The 21,076-nt window shown below is 30.8% G+C and overlaps 2 protein-coding genes across 2 annotated transcripts in view; one reads left to right on the forward strand and one right to left on the reverse strand.

Moving 5' to 3' along the window:
* The window catches only part of LOC143080644 (phosphatidylinositol-3-phosphatase SAC1-like), a 36,917-nt gene extending 20,465 nt beyond the window's left edge, over window positions 1-16,452 (forward strand). Inside the window, exons 12-17 of the mRNA XM_076256589.1 lie at window positions 288-357; window positions 677-749; window positions 1,275-1,368; window positions 11,092-11,193; window positions 11,735-11,795; window positions 12,418-16,452. Coding sequence (XP_076112704.1) covers window positions 288-357; window positions 677-749; window positions 1,275-1,368; window positions 11,092-11,193; window positions 11,735-11,795; window positions 12,418-12,593 — 576 coding nt within the window. The 3' untranslated portion in view covers window positions 12,594-16,452. The remainder of the gene's footprint in view (window positions 1-287; window positions 358-676; window positions 750-1,274; window positions 1,369-11,091; window positions 11,194-11,734; window positions 11,796-12,417) is intronic.
* Window positions 7,852-9,767, reverse strand: LOC143080638 (uncharacterized). Its single transcript, XM_076256574.1, has one exon. It carries the CDS (start codon window positions 9,722-9,724, stop codon window positions 8,027-8,029), a length of 1,698 nt encoding a protein of 565 aa, XP_076112689.1. The 5' UTR covers window positions 9,725-9,767; the 3' UTR covers window positions 7,852-8,026.
* Window positions 16,453-21,076: the final 4,624 nt, after the last annotated feature.

A 21,076-nucleotide genomic window follows, 5' to 3' on the forward strand; every position in this document is an offset into this window, starting at 1 on the left:
ATTCAGTTCAAAAGAAGAAGGTACAGTTTGAATGGCAATGTTGTAAATCTAAGTTAATTTTCCTATTAAGATATCAATTAGTACACCTCCTGATGATTATGTAGGATGATATTCTTGATAGTCCAAGCAAAGTATAATCTTGTGAAATGCCCAAAATGAAGGGCTCTACAGGATATAGGACCATAAATGATAAAGCAGGATAAAACAATTTGTTTTAATTCTGTATTAATTTTACAGGACACATAAACAGTGTGTTTCAAATATGTATTTTTTCCTTTTCTTTACAGAAATTAGGTATACTGGATCAAGGCCAACAAATAAAAGACTGTAAAACATTTAATTACACATACAACAATGGTGAGTTTGTTAATATTTTATTATGATAAACTTTTTAAGAATGCACATGATATTGAATATGTTGCTCTATAAACTTGGGACCTTTTAGGGCTTGACATATTATAAAGACACTTGTCTATTAAAGATTATTTTGACAACTAGATATCTTTTGTTATTATTTAATTAAGTTGGTTTTCATTCACTATATGGATGGGCATATAATTTTCAATTCATAATGATTTCAATTCATAATGATTTTAATTATTTCAAATTGTACTGTATCTTATAATTGGTAGTTCTATGACTGGTATATTAACAGTTAACTGATTCCAATTTTTAGATTGGGCTGATAATGCAGATGTGATGTCAAAACAATATGCAGGGACTGGTGCTCTGAAGACAGATATTACAAGGTAAGATACATGCATGTAAAACCTACAGAAGTGCTGAAGTGATTATACAATTAAAATGTATACCTCTACATTGACAACAACACTAAGGTAAACTGCATCTTTTATTTTTGACATGTTTAGCCAAGTAGATGTAAGTAAAGACTAGAAAATATTCAAACACTGCAATGTTGAGAATTTTTGTAACTGTCAAAGAACTTATAAATCCGATCAAAACAAACACAAAAACTAAAGGGGGACATGTACAAATATCATTAGAAACAAATATGATATGAATGTGACAAGACAATGCAACTGATTTAATCAAGTTTGCTTAAATAATTATAAAATTTCAAAATGTATGATATTAAAGCAAAGAATACATATGTTGATGGTATTTCAGATTTTGTAAAATTTGTATGCATTTCAAACATATTGAACAATATTGAAAAATCATTAAATATTGCCAATTACACATATTGTGCTGTATGCTAGTATTTCTATTGAAGCTTAAAAGCAACTTAATGAAACATTTTTCTATACTTTCAGACAAGGAAAAAGAACAAAATATGGGTTGTTAATGGATGGTTGGAATTCCTTGATAAGATATTTCAAAAACAACTTCAGTGATGGCTTTAGACAGGTTAGTCTGATTCATGTAAACACATTGTTGTCAAATACAGAAAAAAGCACAAATGTCTTTGTCAAAACATATCTTAACAGCTGTTATATTCTTCTTATTAAAAAAAAGTAAAAGATATTAAAAAACTATGAGCAAGGAATACACAATTTTCTCGTTTTTTATCTTTGAATCCTGTTTATAACTGAGAGTTTTAATTGTTGAAGATGCACCTAGGTGTGCAACACAAGCTCATAGAAGCCTTTAGTCTGTGTTTTAGGCAAAAACTAATGTAGACCAATAAAAACTGAAACCATAAAAAATTATCACCAAGACATGATCTACAAATAATTTTGATAACCAAAAGTGTCAGTAAACCCCTTATAGAGTTTCTTTCTATGAATATTTTATGCTTTTTTGTCATTTTTGCCTATAGACTTGAAAACTATAATAAAAATTATAGAAATTATAATTGTTAAAAATCAACATGACACAATCACCAAATTAAGTCAAATGGTCAAAATGGTTCTGTCTACTTCTTATTGAAATACTCTAATGCCAATCTAAACTTGATTGTAGTAAAGATAATTGATCCATTCACTCCTTTTAATATTTGTTTTAAAGATACTGTCATTTTCAATGAGAAATAAGTGTCGATCTTTAAAAGTATTGATCTGTAAATTTTAATTTCTAAATTTTAGCCTTATTAAACATGTTGAAGATTCTTCAACATTTCTACATTTGTGTGTTCAGTGTCATGTTCAAATGATATAATTAGAGTTTACAAATGACCTAGGTGTAAAAGCAGTACATATAATAGCAGCTATATAAAATAGGAAAGGAGAAGTAATTGAAGATTTAAAGATATATTTTCATATGAAGAAAATTAAGGATGTTTGCTTGTCATGTTTTAGATTTTATGTCAGATTTTTTAAATCCTCTGGTTTTATCTATTTGAATGCCTTAAAAAAAACTTGACCATTGACCCCCATTTTTCTTTTTATAAATCTTTTACATGTAAAATTATAAGCCATCTGTTAAAGTCTTATAAAATCCTTGTTATTTTTTAATAGTTTTTGAGCACTTAAACTTGTCAATGATAACACTATGAAAAATCAAGAGAGAACATTTTCCCTCCAAAATTTCAATGGCTAATATCTCGAAAACAAGCACATTGACCTATATACTTTTTTTTTATCTTTTGGTTCCTTTAATTGTTACCTATCAATATATACTAGTGTTATGAAAAGCTTGTTATTTTGAAACTGAGTAGCGAACTTCCTTAACATAACTTTATCAATAATTGTGAGTCAATTTCACTTCAGAGGTAATTTGTGTTGGATACTTTAATTGATATTTCTCATTGTTTGTCCTCTCCTATAAATTATTGGTCTATTTTTGGTATACATATATATATTTCCCGGGTGCGGGAATTTCTCGCTACATTGAAGACCTGTTGGTGACCTTCTGCTGTTTGTTTTTTTCTATGGTCGGGTTGTTGTCTCTTTGGCACATTCCCCATTTCCATTCTCAATTTTATGGTATAGTATGTCTCCATTTCAGTACATTATTACTCCATTCTGGTACATTTAGGACTATTCAGTATATAGACTATGGCTGTCAGAAACCAACTTCCTATTTTTGAAATAATTTGATTTACTATTGAGGCCATTTGAGGGATGTCATACAGCATCTTATTTATGCTGACAAACACACCATAAATTGGTTTCATATCTGAATGCTTTTTTATCATTTGATGTTCTGATGTTATTGGCAGGTCTTTGAAAGTTCTTGTTATATATATATCAAAACTTTCAAAACTAGGAGTGATCTTGAGCTTGATATGTATTAAAGATGCATGTCTGTTCCAGACTGTATGTTGTCTTCAAGATGTCTTTTGGGTTTAGTCTGTCTTTTAGTTGCCCCAATGACATTTACACCACATCTCCTTACAAAAGTCTCAATGACATTTACACCACATCTCATTACAAAAGTCTCAATGACATTTACACCACATCTCCTTACAAAAGTCTCAATGACATTTACACCACATCTCCTTACAAAAGTCTCAATGACATTAACACCACATCTCCTTACAAAAGTCTCAATTACATTTACACCCCATCTCCTTACAAAAGTCTCAATGACATTAACACCATATCTCCTTACAAAAGTCTCAATGACATTAACATCACATCTCCTTACAAAAGTCTCAATGACATTAACATTACATCTCCTTACAAAAGTCTCAATGACATTAACACCACATCTCCTTATAAAAGTCTCAATGACATTAACATCACATCTCCTTACAAAAGTTTCAATGACATTAACATCACATCTTTTTACAAAAGTCTCAATGACATTAACATCACATCTCCTTACAAAAGTCTCAATGACATTAACACCACATCTTACAAAAGTCGCAATGACATTAACATCACATCTCCTTACAAAAGTCTCAATGACATTAATACCACATCTCCTTACAAAAGTCTCAATGACATTAACACCACATCTCCTTACAGAAGTCGCAATGACATTAACATCACATCTTCTTACAAAAATCTCAATGACGTTTACATCACATCTCCTTACAAAAGTCTCAATGACATTAACACCATATCTCCTTATAAAAGTCTCAATGACATTAACACCATATCTCCTTATAAAAGTCTCAATGACATTAACACCACATCTCCTTACAAAAGTCTCAATGACATTAACATTACATCTCCTTACAAAAGTCTCAATGACATTAACACCACATCTTACAAAAGTCGCAATGACATTAACATCACATCTCCTTACAAAAGTCTCAATGACATTAACATCACATCTCCTTACAAAAGTCTCAATGACATTAACATCACATCTCCTTACAAATGTCTCAATGACATTAACATTACATCTCCTTACAAATGTCTCAATGACATTTACACCACATCTCCTTACAAAAGTCTCAATGACATTTACATCACATCTCCATACAAAAGTCTCAATGACATTAACATGACATCTCCTTACAAAAGTCTCAATGACATTAACATCACATCTCCTTACAAATGTCTCAATGACATAAGCATCACATCTCCCTACAAATGTCTCAATGACATTAACACCACATCTCCCTACAAAAGTCTCAATGACATTAACACCACATCTCCTTATAAAAGTCTCAATGACATTAACATCACATCTCCTTACAAAAGTTTCAATGACATTAACATCACATCTTTTTACAAAAGTCTCAATGACATTAACATCACATCTCCTTACAAAAGTCTCAATGACATTAACACCACATCTTACAAAAGTCGCAATGACATTAACATCACATCTCCTTACAAAAGTCTCAATGACATTAATACCACATCTCCTTACAAAAGTCTCAATGACATTAACACCACATCTCCTTACAGAAGTCGCAATGACATTAACATCACATCTTCTTACAAAAGTCTCAATGACGTTTACATCACATCTCCTTACAAAAGTCTCAATGACATTAACACCATATCTCCTTATAAAAGTCTCAATGACATTAACACCATATCTCCTTATAAAAGTCTCAATGACATTAACACCACATCTCCTTACAAAAGTCGCAATGACATTAACATCACATCTCCTTACAAAAGTCTCAATGACATTAACATCACATCTCCTTACAAAAGTCTCAATGACATTAACATCACATCTCCTTACAAATGTCTCAATGACATTAACATTACATCTCCTTACAAATGTCTCAATGACATTTACACCACATCTCCTTACAAAAGTCTCAATGACATTTACATCACATCTCCATACAAAAGTCTCAATGACATTAACATGACATCTCCTTACAAAAGTCTCAATGACATTAACATCACATCTCCTTACAAATGTCTCAATGACATAAGCATCACATCTCCCTACAAATGTCTCAATGACATTAACACCACATCTCCCTACAAAAGTCTCAATGACATTTACACCACATCTCCTTACAAAAGTCTCAATGACATTAACATCACATCTCCTTACAAAAGTCTCAATGACATTAACACCATATCTCCTTACAAATTAAAAGTCTCAATGACATTAACATCACATCTCCTTACAAAAGTCTCAATGACATTAACACCACATCTCCTTACAAAAGTCTCAATGACGTTTACATCACATCTCCTTACAAAAGTCTCAATGACATTAACACCATATCTCCTTATAAAAGTCTCAATGACATTAACACCATATCTCCTTATAAAAGTCTCAATGACATTAACACCACATCTCCTTACAAAAGTCTCAATGACATTAACATCACATCTCCTTACAAATGTCTCAATGACATTAACATTACATCTCCTTACAAATGTCTCAATGACATTTACACCACATCTCCTTACAAAAGTCTCAATGACATTTACATCACATCTCCATACAAAAGTCTCAATGACATTAACATGACATCTCCTTACAAAAGTCTCAATGACATTAACATCACATCTCCTTACAAATGTCTCAATGACATAAGCATCACATCTCCCTACAAATGTCTCAATGACATTAACACCACATCTCCCTACAAAAGTCTCAATGACATTTACACCACATCTCCTTACAAAAGTCTCAATGACATTAACATCACATCTCCTTACAAAAGTCTCAATGACATTAACACCATATCTCCTTACAAATTAAAAGTCTCAATGACATTAACATCACATCTCCTTACAAAAGTCTCAATGACATTAACACCACATCTCCTTACAAAAGTCTCAATAACATTAACATCACATCTCCTTACAAATGTCTCAATGACATTAACACCACATCTCCTTACAAAAGTCTCAATGACATTTACACCACATCTCCTTACAAAAGTCTCAATGACATTAACATCACATCTCCTTACAAAAGTCTCAATGACATTTACACCACATCTCCTTACAAAAGTCGCAATGACATTAACATTACATCTCCTTACAAAAGTCTCAATGACATTAACATCACATCTCCTTACAAAAGTCTCAATGACATTAACACCACATCTCCTTACAAAAGTCTCAATGACATTTACACCACATCTTCTTACAAAAGTCGCAATGACATTAACACCACATCTCCTTACAAAAGTCTCAATGACATTAACATTACATCTCCTTACAAAAGTCTCAATGACATTAACACCACATCTCCTTACAAATTAAAAGTCTCAATGACATTAACACTACATCTCCTTACAAAAGTCTCAATGACATTAACATCACATCTCCTTACAAAAGTCTCAATGACATTAACACCACATCTCCTTATAAAAGTCTCAATGACATTAACATCACATCTCCTTACAAAAGTCTCAATGACATTAACACCACATCTCCTTACAAAAGTCTCAATGACATTAACACCACATCTCCTTACAAAAGTCTCAATGACATTAACATCACATCTCCTTACAAAAGTCTCAATGACATTTACACCACATCTCCTTACAAAAGTCTCAATGACATGAACATCACATCTCCTTACAAAAGTCTCAATGACATTAACATCACATCTCCTTACAAAAGTCTCAATGACATTTGCACCTTATCTCCTTACAAAAGTCTCAATGACATTAACACCATATCTCCTTACAAAAGTCTCAATGACTTTAACACCACATCTCCTTACAAAAGTCTCAATGACATTTACACCACATCCCCTTACAAAAGTCTCAATGACATTTACACCACATCTCCTTACAAAAGTCTCAATGACACTTACACCACATCTCCTTACAAAAGTCTCGATGACATTTACACCACATCTCCTTACAAAAGTCTCGATGACATTAACACCACATCTCCTTACAAAAGTTTCGATGACATTTACACCAAATCTCCTTACAAAAGTCTCAATGACATTTACACCACATCTCCTCACAAAAGTCTCAATGACATTTACTCCACATCTCCTTACAAAAGTTTCAATGACATTTACACCACCGTCTGTCGGAAGGGGATGATAAATGGCTGACCTGTGTTAAGAGAGAGTCATATCTCTTGCATGTAAAAGACACCCATGTATATTTTAAAAAAGAGTAGGCTAATTACCCTACAAGGCAGCACTCACCCCTGCAAAATGGAAAGGGATTAATATAAGTTGCAAAACTTGTTTCCCAATTCACTACAAATAAATATGTTTAAACTTAACTATTTACACCAAATCTGCTTACAAAAACCAAAATTGGAACCTTTCTCATTTATAAAGTTTAACTTTACCAAAATAAAGCTACTTTAGTTAGATAGTTTATAGAATTTACATGAGGATAATTCAGTTCTGAATTTTATTTAAGTAACAAACAATAGACAACTCTGTGCTGATGGTACACATGTGACAGTTTATAAAAACTTTAGTGAGGTAGAATTTATTAGAGTAATTGTTAATGTAAGAGACAAAATCATTTCAGGGTTTTACTATTTTAAATTATGATCTCTAGTCTTGAATCTAATATTAAGGCCAAATAAAGAATTATGTATGAAATTGTTTTATTCGATTTAAAAACACATACTTTTATGCTACATTAGTAAAAAAGTATTGAGTTGACCATTGTCTCACCAATGTACAGCCCTCACAATGAACTTCCAACATAAGTATTTCTCAACAAACAAGACTATCTTTCAAACTTAAATGTTATATGAAAGATTTAGCATCTTGATATGGTCATTTCGTATATCTTGGCGTACTTATTTTCACTGTCTTCTGATATACCACATCCAATGTAGAGTTGTCCTGACAAAGAGAATGCAAGAGACCATGGGGAGATTATGTTCATGTCAGTTGTTTTATAATATGTCATCAGTAGGCCAGCATTGTTCAGGATATGAAGTGTATGAGTATTAATATCAGCTAAAATAACATTGTCTCTAGGTGTTGTCACTATGTCTCCTGGTATGAATGGTTTAATCTTTATACAATGGAAATCTTGGTTGATCTCTGCATGTCCAGTATAGATATTGATTATATCAGTACCATGTCCTAACACTACTACTTTATGTACACCTTTACTTTCTCTATCCACCACATGAATATTCCCATTTCTGGTACTGGTTATACTCGTGGGATAGGTAAACATAGGGTTTTTATGTTGATCATGTTCATATACCTTCTCATGGTCACCATTCTGATTCATTAGTACTACAACCCTAGTCACTTGTTTAACACATCCTACTAAAACTTTATTGTCATAGGTAATATGGACTGCTGTAGGAAGGAATGGTGACACATTATATACAGAGTCTGTAATTGAACCTGTCTGACCACTGATTTGTTTTAGTCTTGATTCCCCAGTAGATATAAGTAGATTGTTTGATTGACTAACAGCCATACTGTAAACCTCAGTTTTATAACTAGATAGTATCTTCAGTTTGGTTCCTTCAGGTTTCACTTTTTGAACTAAACCAAGCTTAACAGATGTAATCCACAAAGACTGATCAATGGAGGAGCATACATGTGATACTACATCAAGTTCAGTTTGATAGAGTTTATTTATTTCCAGATTTCTATGTGGTTCATGAGATGGATTCTCATCCAATTCTAACAGCCCAATGTTAAATTGAGTTATCTGCCCTGGAACAAAGTTTGGTGTAGATAAATTACTTGATCTTGCTAGAGGCAATTGGATGTCAATATATTTTTCTAGGTTGCTGACTTCTGTAAAGAATTTAGACGTTTTGGTTATTTTAATGCTTTCCTGGACTTCATTCTTTTTAGTGTCAGCTTGTTTAAGAAGTATTGAGACAGCATTTAAATCAGATTTGATTGAGTCAGAAACATTATTGTAACGTTCATCCAATTCATCTCTGAGTTTTTTAAAGTACATTCCGACTTTTTTTTTGACATATTTTTCATGCTTAAGAATATTTTGATGTACCTGGTTATATTTAGAATTTTCTGATGATAAAAGTTGATTAAGCCGTTCTTGTATTGAAACAATATCTTTCCTATTCCTTTGAATTTTACTTTGTCCATTTTTCAACTTGTCTATTTTTATATCATATCCTTCCTGAATTTCTGTTAGATCATGTTTCTTGTGAACTTTTGACACACAGGTTGGACAAACAAGAGCGTCACATGTCTTACAATAAAGACAGGTATTTTGTCCGGCATGTTCCTGACAGGGAATGTTTGCAAAATCAAGTTCTTCTTTATAAAGCCCAATTTCTTTTAAATCAATTATTCTGTGATCCTTTGCAGTTTTTACTTTTAAATGTACCTTCTCCTTACAATGATTACACAATAAAAGGTCACAGTCTAAACACTTCCATTTGATGGGTCTATTAGTTTCACATAATTCACAACTAACAGGAATTTGTCCTTCTTGCGCTGATTGTGAACACGCCATTTTACATTTTTATGTACAACACAGGTATTCTATACTTCCTTGATAACTGTATTCAAAGTGAAATAATTTATAAAATCTTTATCAGTTATAGATAACATTTTTAGATAACTGCATGTATTGAGTTAGAAACACTTTTAATATTTAAGTGTAAAGACTTTTATTAAGATGTTTATTGATTTTAATGCAATGCACATACAACGACCAGTATTTATCAGTTTGAATGGGTGAAATAAGCCTTAACAATGTAGAGCTTGTTGTTGTAAATACATATATTGTATTTATTATATATCTATAAATATTATAATGATTTAAAATCGGATTTTTATGGAAAGGAAAGAGATATTTTATTGGAAAAAAAAAGAATAACGTTTTAAGCTTATCTGTGTGCATAAAGAAGAGAGATATAGGGCAAGTTGTAATGTACCTACAGAGAAATATCAGTCAGATACCTCCTTGATTGAATTAACTTGAGACAGATAGTTAAGTACACTTTTTTTATGACAATAAACAAATAAAAGCAAATTAAGAGTAGAAGTTTCTGTATGAAAACAAAAGAAGAGACTTTACTGTATGGGTTTTATTTATTGTTCAAGGTTGTATCATATTCTGTAGTTGTTTGCATCTTATCGTCCCTAGTTTTTTTTTGGATAGTCATGTTTTATTGCCAATTATACCATATCTCCTTATTTTTAGCTCACCTGACTAAAAGGCCAATTGAACATTTCTCATCACTTTGTATTCTTTTTCTGTCACCTCGTTAACTTTTATATAAATCTTCTTCTCTGAAGTACCTGGCCAAATTTAACCAAACTTGTTCACATCTTTTTATAAAAATGTATCTGATGGACCTGTCTACCAACCACAATGGTCGACATGTTAAAAATAGATTATATGGGTAAAATAAAAGTTTTGTCTATAATCTCGAAACTGCTCTGAAAAGAAAATGTTGTTGCAATCCAAACAAATGTCCATTTACGTCAAAACTGTCAGACAACTTCTTGTAGATTTTTGCTAATTTTTTGTGAAAACTTGTCAATAGACAGATATAATCTTTAAGTATGAAAAATTATCAGCAAGACAAGTTCTACAAACAAGTCAACAGTATAATTTAAAGTACACAACACAGAGCCTTTGTTCATACTGAACAGCAAGCTATGAAGCACCCCAAACATGACTAGTGAAAAAACCATTCAGAAGGGAAAAAAACAACGGTCTAATCTATAGAAAAAAGGAGAAATATTTACCAGTTGACCTGTAGGAGTTATGAGTCTTTGAACTTAGTTTATAATTGTTTTTTTTTTATTTGATGTGAAATCTGCAGGTACTTTATAAATCCTAATTAAACAAACTTTGCATTATTTTGACAGGACTCAATGGATTTGTTCCTAGGAAATTACATAGTAGAAGAGAACGAAGGTGTAGTCAGACCATCACCTTTACAGTCAGAGAGAGATTGGAAATTTTATGCCGTAAGATTCTACATTAACTTTTATCTGAAAAAATACAAATGTTATAAGGCTGTTGTAGATTTTAAATACATTTGAGGAAATGAGAGGCACATTTTTGAGTCACTACCAACCTTTTTTACAAAACTTTCATTGTACTTAGGATTTTTACAAAATTCATAAGAAAATGCAACCGACCACAAAGTATTAATTTGAGTGCCTCCTATCCCCCACAAGTGTTTAAATCTGGAACAACCCTTATTCCATATTACTTCAAAATATGCCTGAGTGTTTTTGGCTTACTATTTAAAAATTTGGTGTTTTCTGGAAATTTAAAAAGTAGTCCAAAATCAGTTAAAATAACATCTAAATGTTTTTAAATCCCTCTCCTCAATTATTATTTTCATTGTTAAATTTGTAAAAAAATAAATATTAATCATGAATGAAAAAATACCTGTTTTTTACTGAATTTGATCTATGCTTTGAAAGAATATGTGCTGTACAGATAGTATCATTTTATTGTATAACTGAAGCCATTAAGACGATTGTTGTTTACTATTTTCAGATTCCTGTTGTATTTGTAATAGCCACAGCCATGTGTTTAATTTGTATACTGATTCCAGATGGTAAGCTTAGTTATGAGTGTAAATTAAAAGTGTGGATTCCTTTATTTTCTTGGGTACCAATTTTCATTGTTTTAGGAAAAATTGTATTTTCCTGGATATTTGATTTCAAGGTTTACCAAAATCTGCATACAAGCCTATAGAAATTGTGTATATCCTTGAACAGTAAACCTTGTGGTGCACCTGTAACCACAAAATACACCAAAATTGAAAATTGGTATCTCAAGAATATTAATGAAACCACAGTATACAAGATCATTTAGAATCATTGCATTGATTACATCCATTTCCCACCAAAATAAAAGTAATAATTTTACATGTGAAATAAATCCTGTAATTTACTCTTTGAACCTCAGTGAACAATAGGTTGCAGCAAAATATAATCTACTGGCAAATGTTAGGTTAGTGTCATATGTGAGAAAAATATCAACTTTATAAAAATGCAGAATAATTTATGACTGAAAATTAGGGTTTTTTTTCAGGGAAAATTAAAATTTACCAGTGCTTTTATCATCTTATGGGAAAATATTTTTAAATGTATTGTTGCTCTACTTATTTTATATATTAAGTTTGGGTCATTTTGTTAACTGTTTGTATGTAAATCAGCATTTTCTTTTTCTTTCAGAGAATATCAGCACACAGTTGATGTACATTTTGTTTTGGGGAACCGCTAGTTTCCTGTCTCTGGCAGCCATTTATATATTTGGCTCAGAATTTGTTGACACTCCAAAATTAGTACACTCAAAAGACCTATCTACTTCAAATTTTTACGACGCCGTGAAAACAACCAAGACATCATGATAAAGATAGAATCTTAGAAAAAAATGAATATTTTGATGGTGCAATGTTGTAAATTATAGGATTAAGCTGTAGTTGTGTTTATTTCTGTTTTGAGTTTTTCCTAAATTCTGTTGAAATATCTACCAAGCAGAAAAAAATTCACAAATTAATGTATATTGGTAACATTCTTATATGTCTAATTTTGAATACCTCTGCTTTAAACATTTTACTTTGAATATTTTACTTATGATTTCAATGCATTATACAAGGCTATGAAATGTGAACTATGAACTCAACTTTGATTTAACCTCCCCATCTAATGCCAATATTCTGAACTTAACAATCCATGGAAATAACCCTCTGTACATATACTAGAATGTGATATCCCAGTTTCATCAAATATTATGATTTCTTCTTGAAAGTTGTTAGTATTCACAGTCAGAGTGAAATGCCATAGATGATCATAGATTTATTCCAATATATAAAATTGTACATGGACTTAAACCAGATTATTTATTAATACAGATTAATTAAAATGATTTACTTTTAACCAAGACAAAATACTGATTTTAATAAGAAAAGAAGACATGGAATGATTTACCATTCACAATATAAACAAATGTTGTAATGTATTAAAGAAACATTGCTACAATCATTTTATGAAAATATTATGCACAACATTATAAAATTAAACATGCTACAATTTTTTGTTTAGAATATGTAAAGTTTCAATTTTGTAGTTATTTTAACGAAAGAATGGTTTTATATGTGTATGTTGTATTTTGTTAATGAAAGTTTACTGTATGCACATATTTGTGTGAGAGCAAGAATGAAATTAGACAATTTACAATGGATTTTTCCTCTTTAAATTAAGAATGAATTATTTTTACTAAAAAAGAAATAATCTCCCTTAGAAAGCACAAGAGAAACATGAGTCTCTATAAAGTAAATGCATGGTATTCAAATTTAACCAAAGAGTTCAACATGTTCAAAGTGGAAAGATGGCCATTTTAAGTTGAAACAAAACACCCTCAACAGGCAAAAACAGAATATCTTAATTTTATAACCATAAGCCACATTTTGTTGTTTATTTTATGCTTCGCTATAACTCAAAACAGAAATAAATCTATGATTTGATAGAATTATGTAAATATTAATTGTCTCCAGTTGTACATTAGGTCAAATATTGTAATTATTTAATCCTTATCATGAAATTGAGTATGCTATTTCATATCCAAAATTTTGGTCTAGTTGAGGTTGTATTATTGTAAATTCAGAAATTATTGTGTGCATTTACTTTTGCGATTTTTGTCATTTTAGTCTAAAATGCAATTTAAATTTTTGCGATATTGAAAAAAATCCTGTTTATTTCATATAAAAAATTTCAAAATGCAAGGTTTAAATGATTGTGATTATTACCCTGTTGCATTTTTTGCAATAATGAAAACATCGCAATAATTTCTGTATTTACAGTATTGTAAAGGTGAATATTTTGTTCCTGATAAGGTCAACATCACCATTTTTGTTTAAACTGAAAGCTGTGTCCGCAATAGTTTTAGTTGACCAACTTTATATGAGATTTTTACACAGTGAACTAGTACTTTGGCACAAAACAAATCATATTGATTTTGTCCTCTTTCTGAAAAATGAGTCAGTAGCCACTTAGATATATTTTCTCATAAGTTTCAATATATGCCTTTTATTTTTTTCTTCAGATTTTGATGCAGTTTTAATTTCTATTATAATTTGTATTTATATTATCTCAATTGAATTACTAAAGATATATTGAATCATGTTCAGGTTATTACACAAAAAATGTCAACTTTTTTAATGTTTAGCTCAATTTGAATGCATTTTGTCTCACAAAAAAATATTTTTTGGCACCATTAAATTTTTTGGAAGATTTAATTTTTTTTAGAGCTATGAAGGGACCAAATGAGAGAAAAAAATCACAGTATAATGTTTATGTTTCATCCAATTTAGATTCCTGTTTTCTGTAGCATGTGTAGGGTCCTTTAAACAGGAGCTTTCAGGTTTACAGAATATTTCACATTGTTATATTTTACTTTATATTCACTGTAAATACTAAAAGGGACCTATTTAAAGAAACATTCTTTTCTTTGTCACCTTATATCAACTGTTATGCAATAAGAATTTAATCCTTGTGCAATATCTATTTAGATTGAAATAATATCAGATAACATAATATTTTGATTGTTTGTTGTTTTACTCATCCAGAGGTTAATATTTCATACATTTTTAGGGTGAAACCAATTACAAAAAATTCCATTAACCCCACTTGTGCAATGTCTTACTCTAAAAAAAGGTTTAGAAATCTATTTTTAGAGTCAAAATCATTTACCAAATTCTTAAGTGCACAGAATGTAGAATGTCTGTAGAAAGAGTAAAATGAAGTCAAAGTAAATTAATATGTTTTCATTTAAATTTAAACCATGTTATAAATGCCATTATCACTATTTAACGAATTTTTCCTTTCACTGATAATTTCCTTTCTCATTACAGTAGAGTGATATGAAAAATTATTGCTAGAAACTAAGGGCGCACATGTCTGTCATCAATGAAATTAACAAAGTCTTCATAGGTAAAATAGCAATAAACAGATTATCAATGGTCATCTCAACTGGAAAGCTTATCTCAACTTCGCTGTACCATCTTAAACGAGAAAATCAATTTTTATTGAGATGATCAATGATAATCTATAAGTATCCTCTGGAAAAGTTATAAATAGAGAATCTTGCTTTGACATAGTTTTTGTAATCATTTTATGTTTATTACATTTTTATAAGCTCACTATAATAGTTCTTGTTATCAATGAAGTGAGTGTAAGTATGTTGTTGTATTTGAAAATATATATTTCATTTAGATATATAATATATATGTAAAGTATTTATTCAACTTCACATTTCTAATTACTATGGAGTATATGTACACATTGTGTTAGGATTGACAAGTAAAATTGTTTTAGTGGACAAATATTTGCACCAGGGGTGACAGAAATAGAAAATGAGAGTTTAAGGAAGGATCCATGACATGAAGTACTTTTCGATATATCTAGTGGTAGATTCAAGAACTTATAAAGAAGGTTATGTCTGGAATGGTAAAGCATTCCAGGGTTGAATTTCTGGATGTTTAAGAAAAGTTATGAAGACTCCATAACCTGGTTTTCTGTCTTCATAAATATCAATTCATTTATATTTGATGGAGCCCAGTTTGCCAAAAAAATATATTATATACATGTAATTGAAAATCTCTTCAATGTTGTATACATACTACCTTGGTCAGTATCAAAATTAAAGTTTGTGTCAAAAAGCCAAGTCAAATTGACAATTGTAATTAGACATTTATCTCTATGCATCAGTGTAGAAAAAAAAGCAGGAAAATCACATAAATCTTTTCCTTCTATTTGTAACTTGTAACATTAAATGCATGTTAGTAGACCTTCAAATATTTGTCACGGATGTGTAATGTATAATCTGATGTTGTCCTATTGGTATCTCTCTCATTTTCTCTTGTCCTATTTTTCAGTTTTCATAATAGATATAGTTGGTGCTCTTTGCCGGTTTTATCTAAATATACCAATTCAACTTGAATAAATTTCTTCAACATTTTTTATTAGCTTTGTGATATCTCGAAGTTTCTTATAAAAATAAGGAAATGTGTTATGAATTATTGTTACTTCCTTTTTTTTTAATTTTATTTTGAGCCAGTTAAAAATGTACAGTATCACAAAATATGTGTAGTAGAAATCCTTGGCATACATGCATATTGTATAATTTGTAATTTATAATTTGAGTTGTACATAGATATGATATTTATCAAACAAAAATAATGGAATTAAATAAAGTCGATGAAACTGAAATGTCTTGTAATTTTTCTGCTTAGATTTTGGACAGAATTATTGACTTATCTTGATTGGTGTCTGTTCAGGACATGACAGGGTTATATATCAATGGATTTTATATTAGTACAATCATTGGTAAAAAAAAAAAATTCCATCCTGTGTGATAGGTTTGTTTGTTTAGATATAACTTAACCCTAAAGGGATAGATTTTTCAAAGGGATTTCTGTTGCAATCTTGGAGAACATGAAACATTTATAAGTGTTAAGTGGTTTTGAACTAGCTTTCAGGAACTGCAATTATTACTCTTATTTTGATGCTTTGTGCCTTTTGTGATAAGTTAAAATTGAAGATAGAAATCGGAAATGTGTCAAAGAAACAACCTGACAAAAGAGCAGAAACCAGCCAAAGGCACCAATAGGTCTTTATCTTGAGGAGAAAACACTGCACCCTGAGGCAGGCTTCAGCTGGCACCTAACCAAATGTGTACTTGTTCAATGAAAATTTGATGTCACACCAAACTCTAAAAAATTTAAATGTACAAGACTAAGAAAGGCGAGAGGCTCCTTACTTAGGACAGGCAGTTGTTTGTGTGCCTCATAGCAATCTTATGACAACTGAAGCTAAAACTCTGGAACAGATTTAAACCAATTATGGAGTGAATAGTCCCTATGGTATCTAGTATAAAGTTTATGTTTTGTCTCCTGATCTGTAGAGAAACATGGCTGAAAACAGAACACACGGTAAAATACATTTTTTATATGACCGCAAAAATTAAAAAAATTTAGTATAAGTTAATAGTAATCAACAAAATTTTTACACAATGTTTATAACCACAAAAGGAAGGTTTGAATTGATTTTGGGGGTTATAATCCCAACGGTTTAGAAATGAGGGGCCCAAAGGGGCCCAAAACAAGCATTTATCTAGTTTCAGGACAAAAAGTTGTGTATAAGTATTTCAATTGCTCTGAAATTATACCACAATGTTCATACTATTAAGTAGAAGGTTGGGATCTATTTTAAGGGTTATGGGGCATACAGTCTAGGAATTAAGGGCCAAAAAGTAGCCAAAAACAAGCATTTTTGTAGTTTTGGGACAATAACTTATGTTTAACTATATGGATCTCTGACATTGTACCACAAGGTTCCATATAAGGAAGGGAAGGCTTGGATTCAGTTTGGCGTTAATATCCATAACATATAGGAATAATACGGGGCGCCGAATGGGACTCTTGTGGTTTTGTACAAAATTCAATTCTGTCATAACAAAATCATTTTTGTCTTACAAAACTATGTGCTACAGACTTGTTTTGTGAGAACTTCAATTTTGTGATGACAAAATTCATTTGTGTAGACAAAATTAATTTTTGTCATGACAAAATTCATATTTGTCATGACAAAAGTCAATTTTGTCTAAAAGGTATGCAAATATAAACATATTTGCATACAAAATTGACTTTTGTTACCTGATATGGAAATTAAATCACAAAAGTCAATTGTGTGAGGTAAGATTCAATTTTGTGAGACAAAATTGACTTTTGTGAGACAAAATTAACTTTTGTGAGACAAAATTGACTTTTGTGAGACAAAATTGACTTTTGTGAGACAAAATTCAATTTTGTCAATTTTGTTAATTTTGTTGAGACAAAAGTCAATTCTGTCAATTTTGTTGAGACAAAAATCAATTTTGTTGAGACAAAAGTCAATTTTGTTAATTTTGTTGAGACAAAAGTCAATTTTGTTAATTTTGTTGAGACAAAAGTCAATTTTGTCAATTTTGTTAATTTTGTTGAGACAAAAGTCAATTCTGTCAATTTTGTTGAGACAAAAATCAATTTTGTTGAGACAAAAGTCAATTTTGTTAATTTTGTTGAGACAAAAGTCAATTTTGTCAATTTTGTTGAGAAAAAAGTCAATTTTGTCAATTTTGTTGAGAAAAAAGTCAATTTTGTGACGACAAAATTCATTTTTGTGACGACAAAATTCATTTTTGTGACGACAAAATTCAATTTTGTAACAACAAAATTGACTTTTATGAGACAAAATTGACTTTCGTGAGACAAAATTGACTTTCGTGAGACAAAAATCAATTTTGTTGAGACTAAATTCAATTTTGTCAATTTTGTTGAGACAAAAGTCAATTTTGTCAATTTTGTTGAGACAAAAGTCAATTTTGTTGAGACAAAAGTCAATTTTGTCTCAGAAAAGTCAATTTTGTCAATTTTGTTAATTTTGTTGAGACAAAAGTCAATTCTGTCAATTTTGTTGAGACAAAAATCAATTTTGTTGAGACAAAAGTCAATTTTGTTAATTTTGTTGAGACAAAAGTCAATTTTGTTAATTTTGTTGAGACAAAAGTCAATTTTGTCAATTTTGTTGAGACAAAAGTCAATTTTGTGACGACAAAATTCATTTTTGTGACGACAAAATTCATTTTTGTGACGACAAAATTCATTTTTGTGACGACAAAATTCAATTTTGTAACAACAAAATTGACTTTTATGAGACAAAATTGACTTTCGTGAGACAAAATTGACTTTCGTGAGACAAAAATCAATTTTGTTGAGACTAAATTCAATTTTGTCAATTTTGTTGAGACAAAAGTCAATTTTGTCAATTTTGTTGAGACAAAAGTCAATTTTGTCAATTTTGTTGAGACAAAAGTCAATTTTGTCTCAGAAAAGTCAATTTTGTCAATTTTGTTGAGACAAAAGTCAATTTTGTCAATTTTGTTCAGACAAAATTCAATTTTGTCAATTTTGTTGAGACAAAAGTCAATTTTGTCAATTTTGTTGAGACAAAATTCATTTTTGTCAATTTTGTGTAACAAAAGTCGATTTTGTATGCAAATTAGTTCACAGAAACCAAACTAAACTAATTTGAATACAAAATTGACTTTTGTCGCCCAATTTTCAAATTAGGTAACAAAATTCAAGTCTGTGTAACAAAAATGAATTTTGTCATGACAAAAGTGACTTTTGTCCGCTGATAGATAATTTTGTATGACAAAATTTTAAATTTGTAGTATGATACAAATTTTGTTAAACTGAACTTATTTTTGTTGAACAAAAGTCACTTTTGTCCGTACAAAATTGAATTTTGAGTACAAAACCACAAGAGTCCCATTCGGCGCCCCGTAAATAAGGGGCCAAAAAGGCATTTTTCTAGTTTACAGACAATAACTTTTGTTCAAGTGTATGGATCTCTCTGAAATTATACTACAAGGTTTCTCACTACAAAGGAATGGCTGGAATTGAGGTTTTTGGGTTCTTGCTTCAAGGGAGGGGGGTTTCAAAAAGTGAGTGTCCCAAAAAGGGGCCTAAATAAGCATATTTTGTAGTTTTCAGTCAATAACTTGTGTTTAAGTGTATGAATCTCTCTGAAATTATACCACAAGTTTCCATACCATGAAGGGATGGTTAGTATTGACTTTGGGGGGTAATGGCTCAAACAATTTGGAATTATGGGCAAAAAAGGGGGAAAACTAGGTTTTTCTGGGCAATGGACAAGTAAGACAATTTAAAAGCAGTGTAAGGGAGGTAATTCAAAAACATTTAACATACAATGTTGGGTATGTGTGGATTTTCCTCCCTTACACTGCTTGCAATTTGTGTATAAAGAAATGTCAGGTTTTGGACTTATTGCCAAAAAAAGGGGGGTGGTAGTAGTTTTCTTTATTTTTCCTTTCAAATTTCTCAAATTCCAAATTTTTGAAAAGTTTGAAGAAGAAATCTTTAATTGCACAGTATTGTGCAATAGATTTGTAAGATCATGACATTTGTTTTGTGTCAGAAACTCATATTATGTCAAAACTTTGATCACAATCCAAATTCAGAGCTGTATCAAGCTTGAATGTTGTGTCCATACTTGCACCAACTGTTCAGGGTTTGACTTCTGCTGTCGTATTAAGCTGCGCCCTGCGGAACACCTGGTTGGATTATGTCTCAAAAACTATTGTTGCAGTCAGAGCAAGTTTGACTTGGTAAAAATGATCAGAAGGTCAATTTCCGTTCGCCTTGGAATATTCAGACCAATAAGAAAAACATATTTGGAGTTATTAACCCTTAACTTATCTTTTGATGAAGTTTATGGTTTTATCTAGAATACTTATAGATAGACAGAAACTTCGAACAACAATAATATTTAGCAAAGTAACATCTACCAATAACTCTGATGACTGAATTCATAATATATACGATTTATTGTCATAAAAAGCCTATTTTTGGCTCGCTTGACAGCGTTGGGGATGGCAGCAGTGGCGTCAACAATGCATTAGTTTGTGATTTGCTTAATTTTTATAGTGAACCACAAGTGGCAGGTCAATCATATTTGGTATGCAGATGTATTAGCATTGGCACATCTCATTGCCATGGAGATTATTTGGACGTGCCCCTCAGTCATGGTTATTGACTTTGAAACATTTGCTGATTGCCATGGAGATTATTTGGACGTGCCCCTCAGTCATGGTTATTGACTTTGAAACATTTGCTGATTATACGTGTATTAGTTTGTGATTAGGTCAGTTTATGGGGAACCACTAGTGGTTTATTAGCGTTGGGGATGGCAGCAGTGGCGTCTACAATGTACTTGCAGTTGTACTAGCATTGACACTTCTCATTTACATGGAGATTGCTTAGTCAAGTAC

Source organism: Mytilus galloprovincialis, chromosome 6 (assembly GCF_965363235.1).
Source record: "Mytilus galloprovincialis chromosome 6, xbMytGall1.hap1.1, whole genome shotgun sequence".
Classification (NCBI taxonomy): Eukaryota; Metazoa; Mollusca; class Bivalvia; order Mytilida; family Mytilidae; genus Mytilus; species Mytilus galloprovincialis.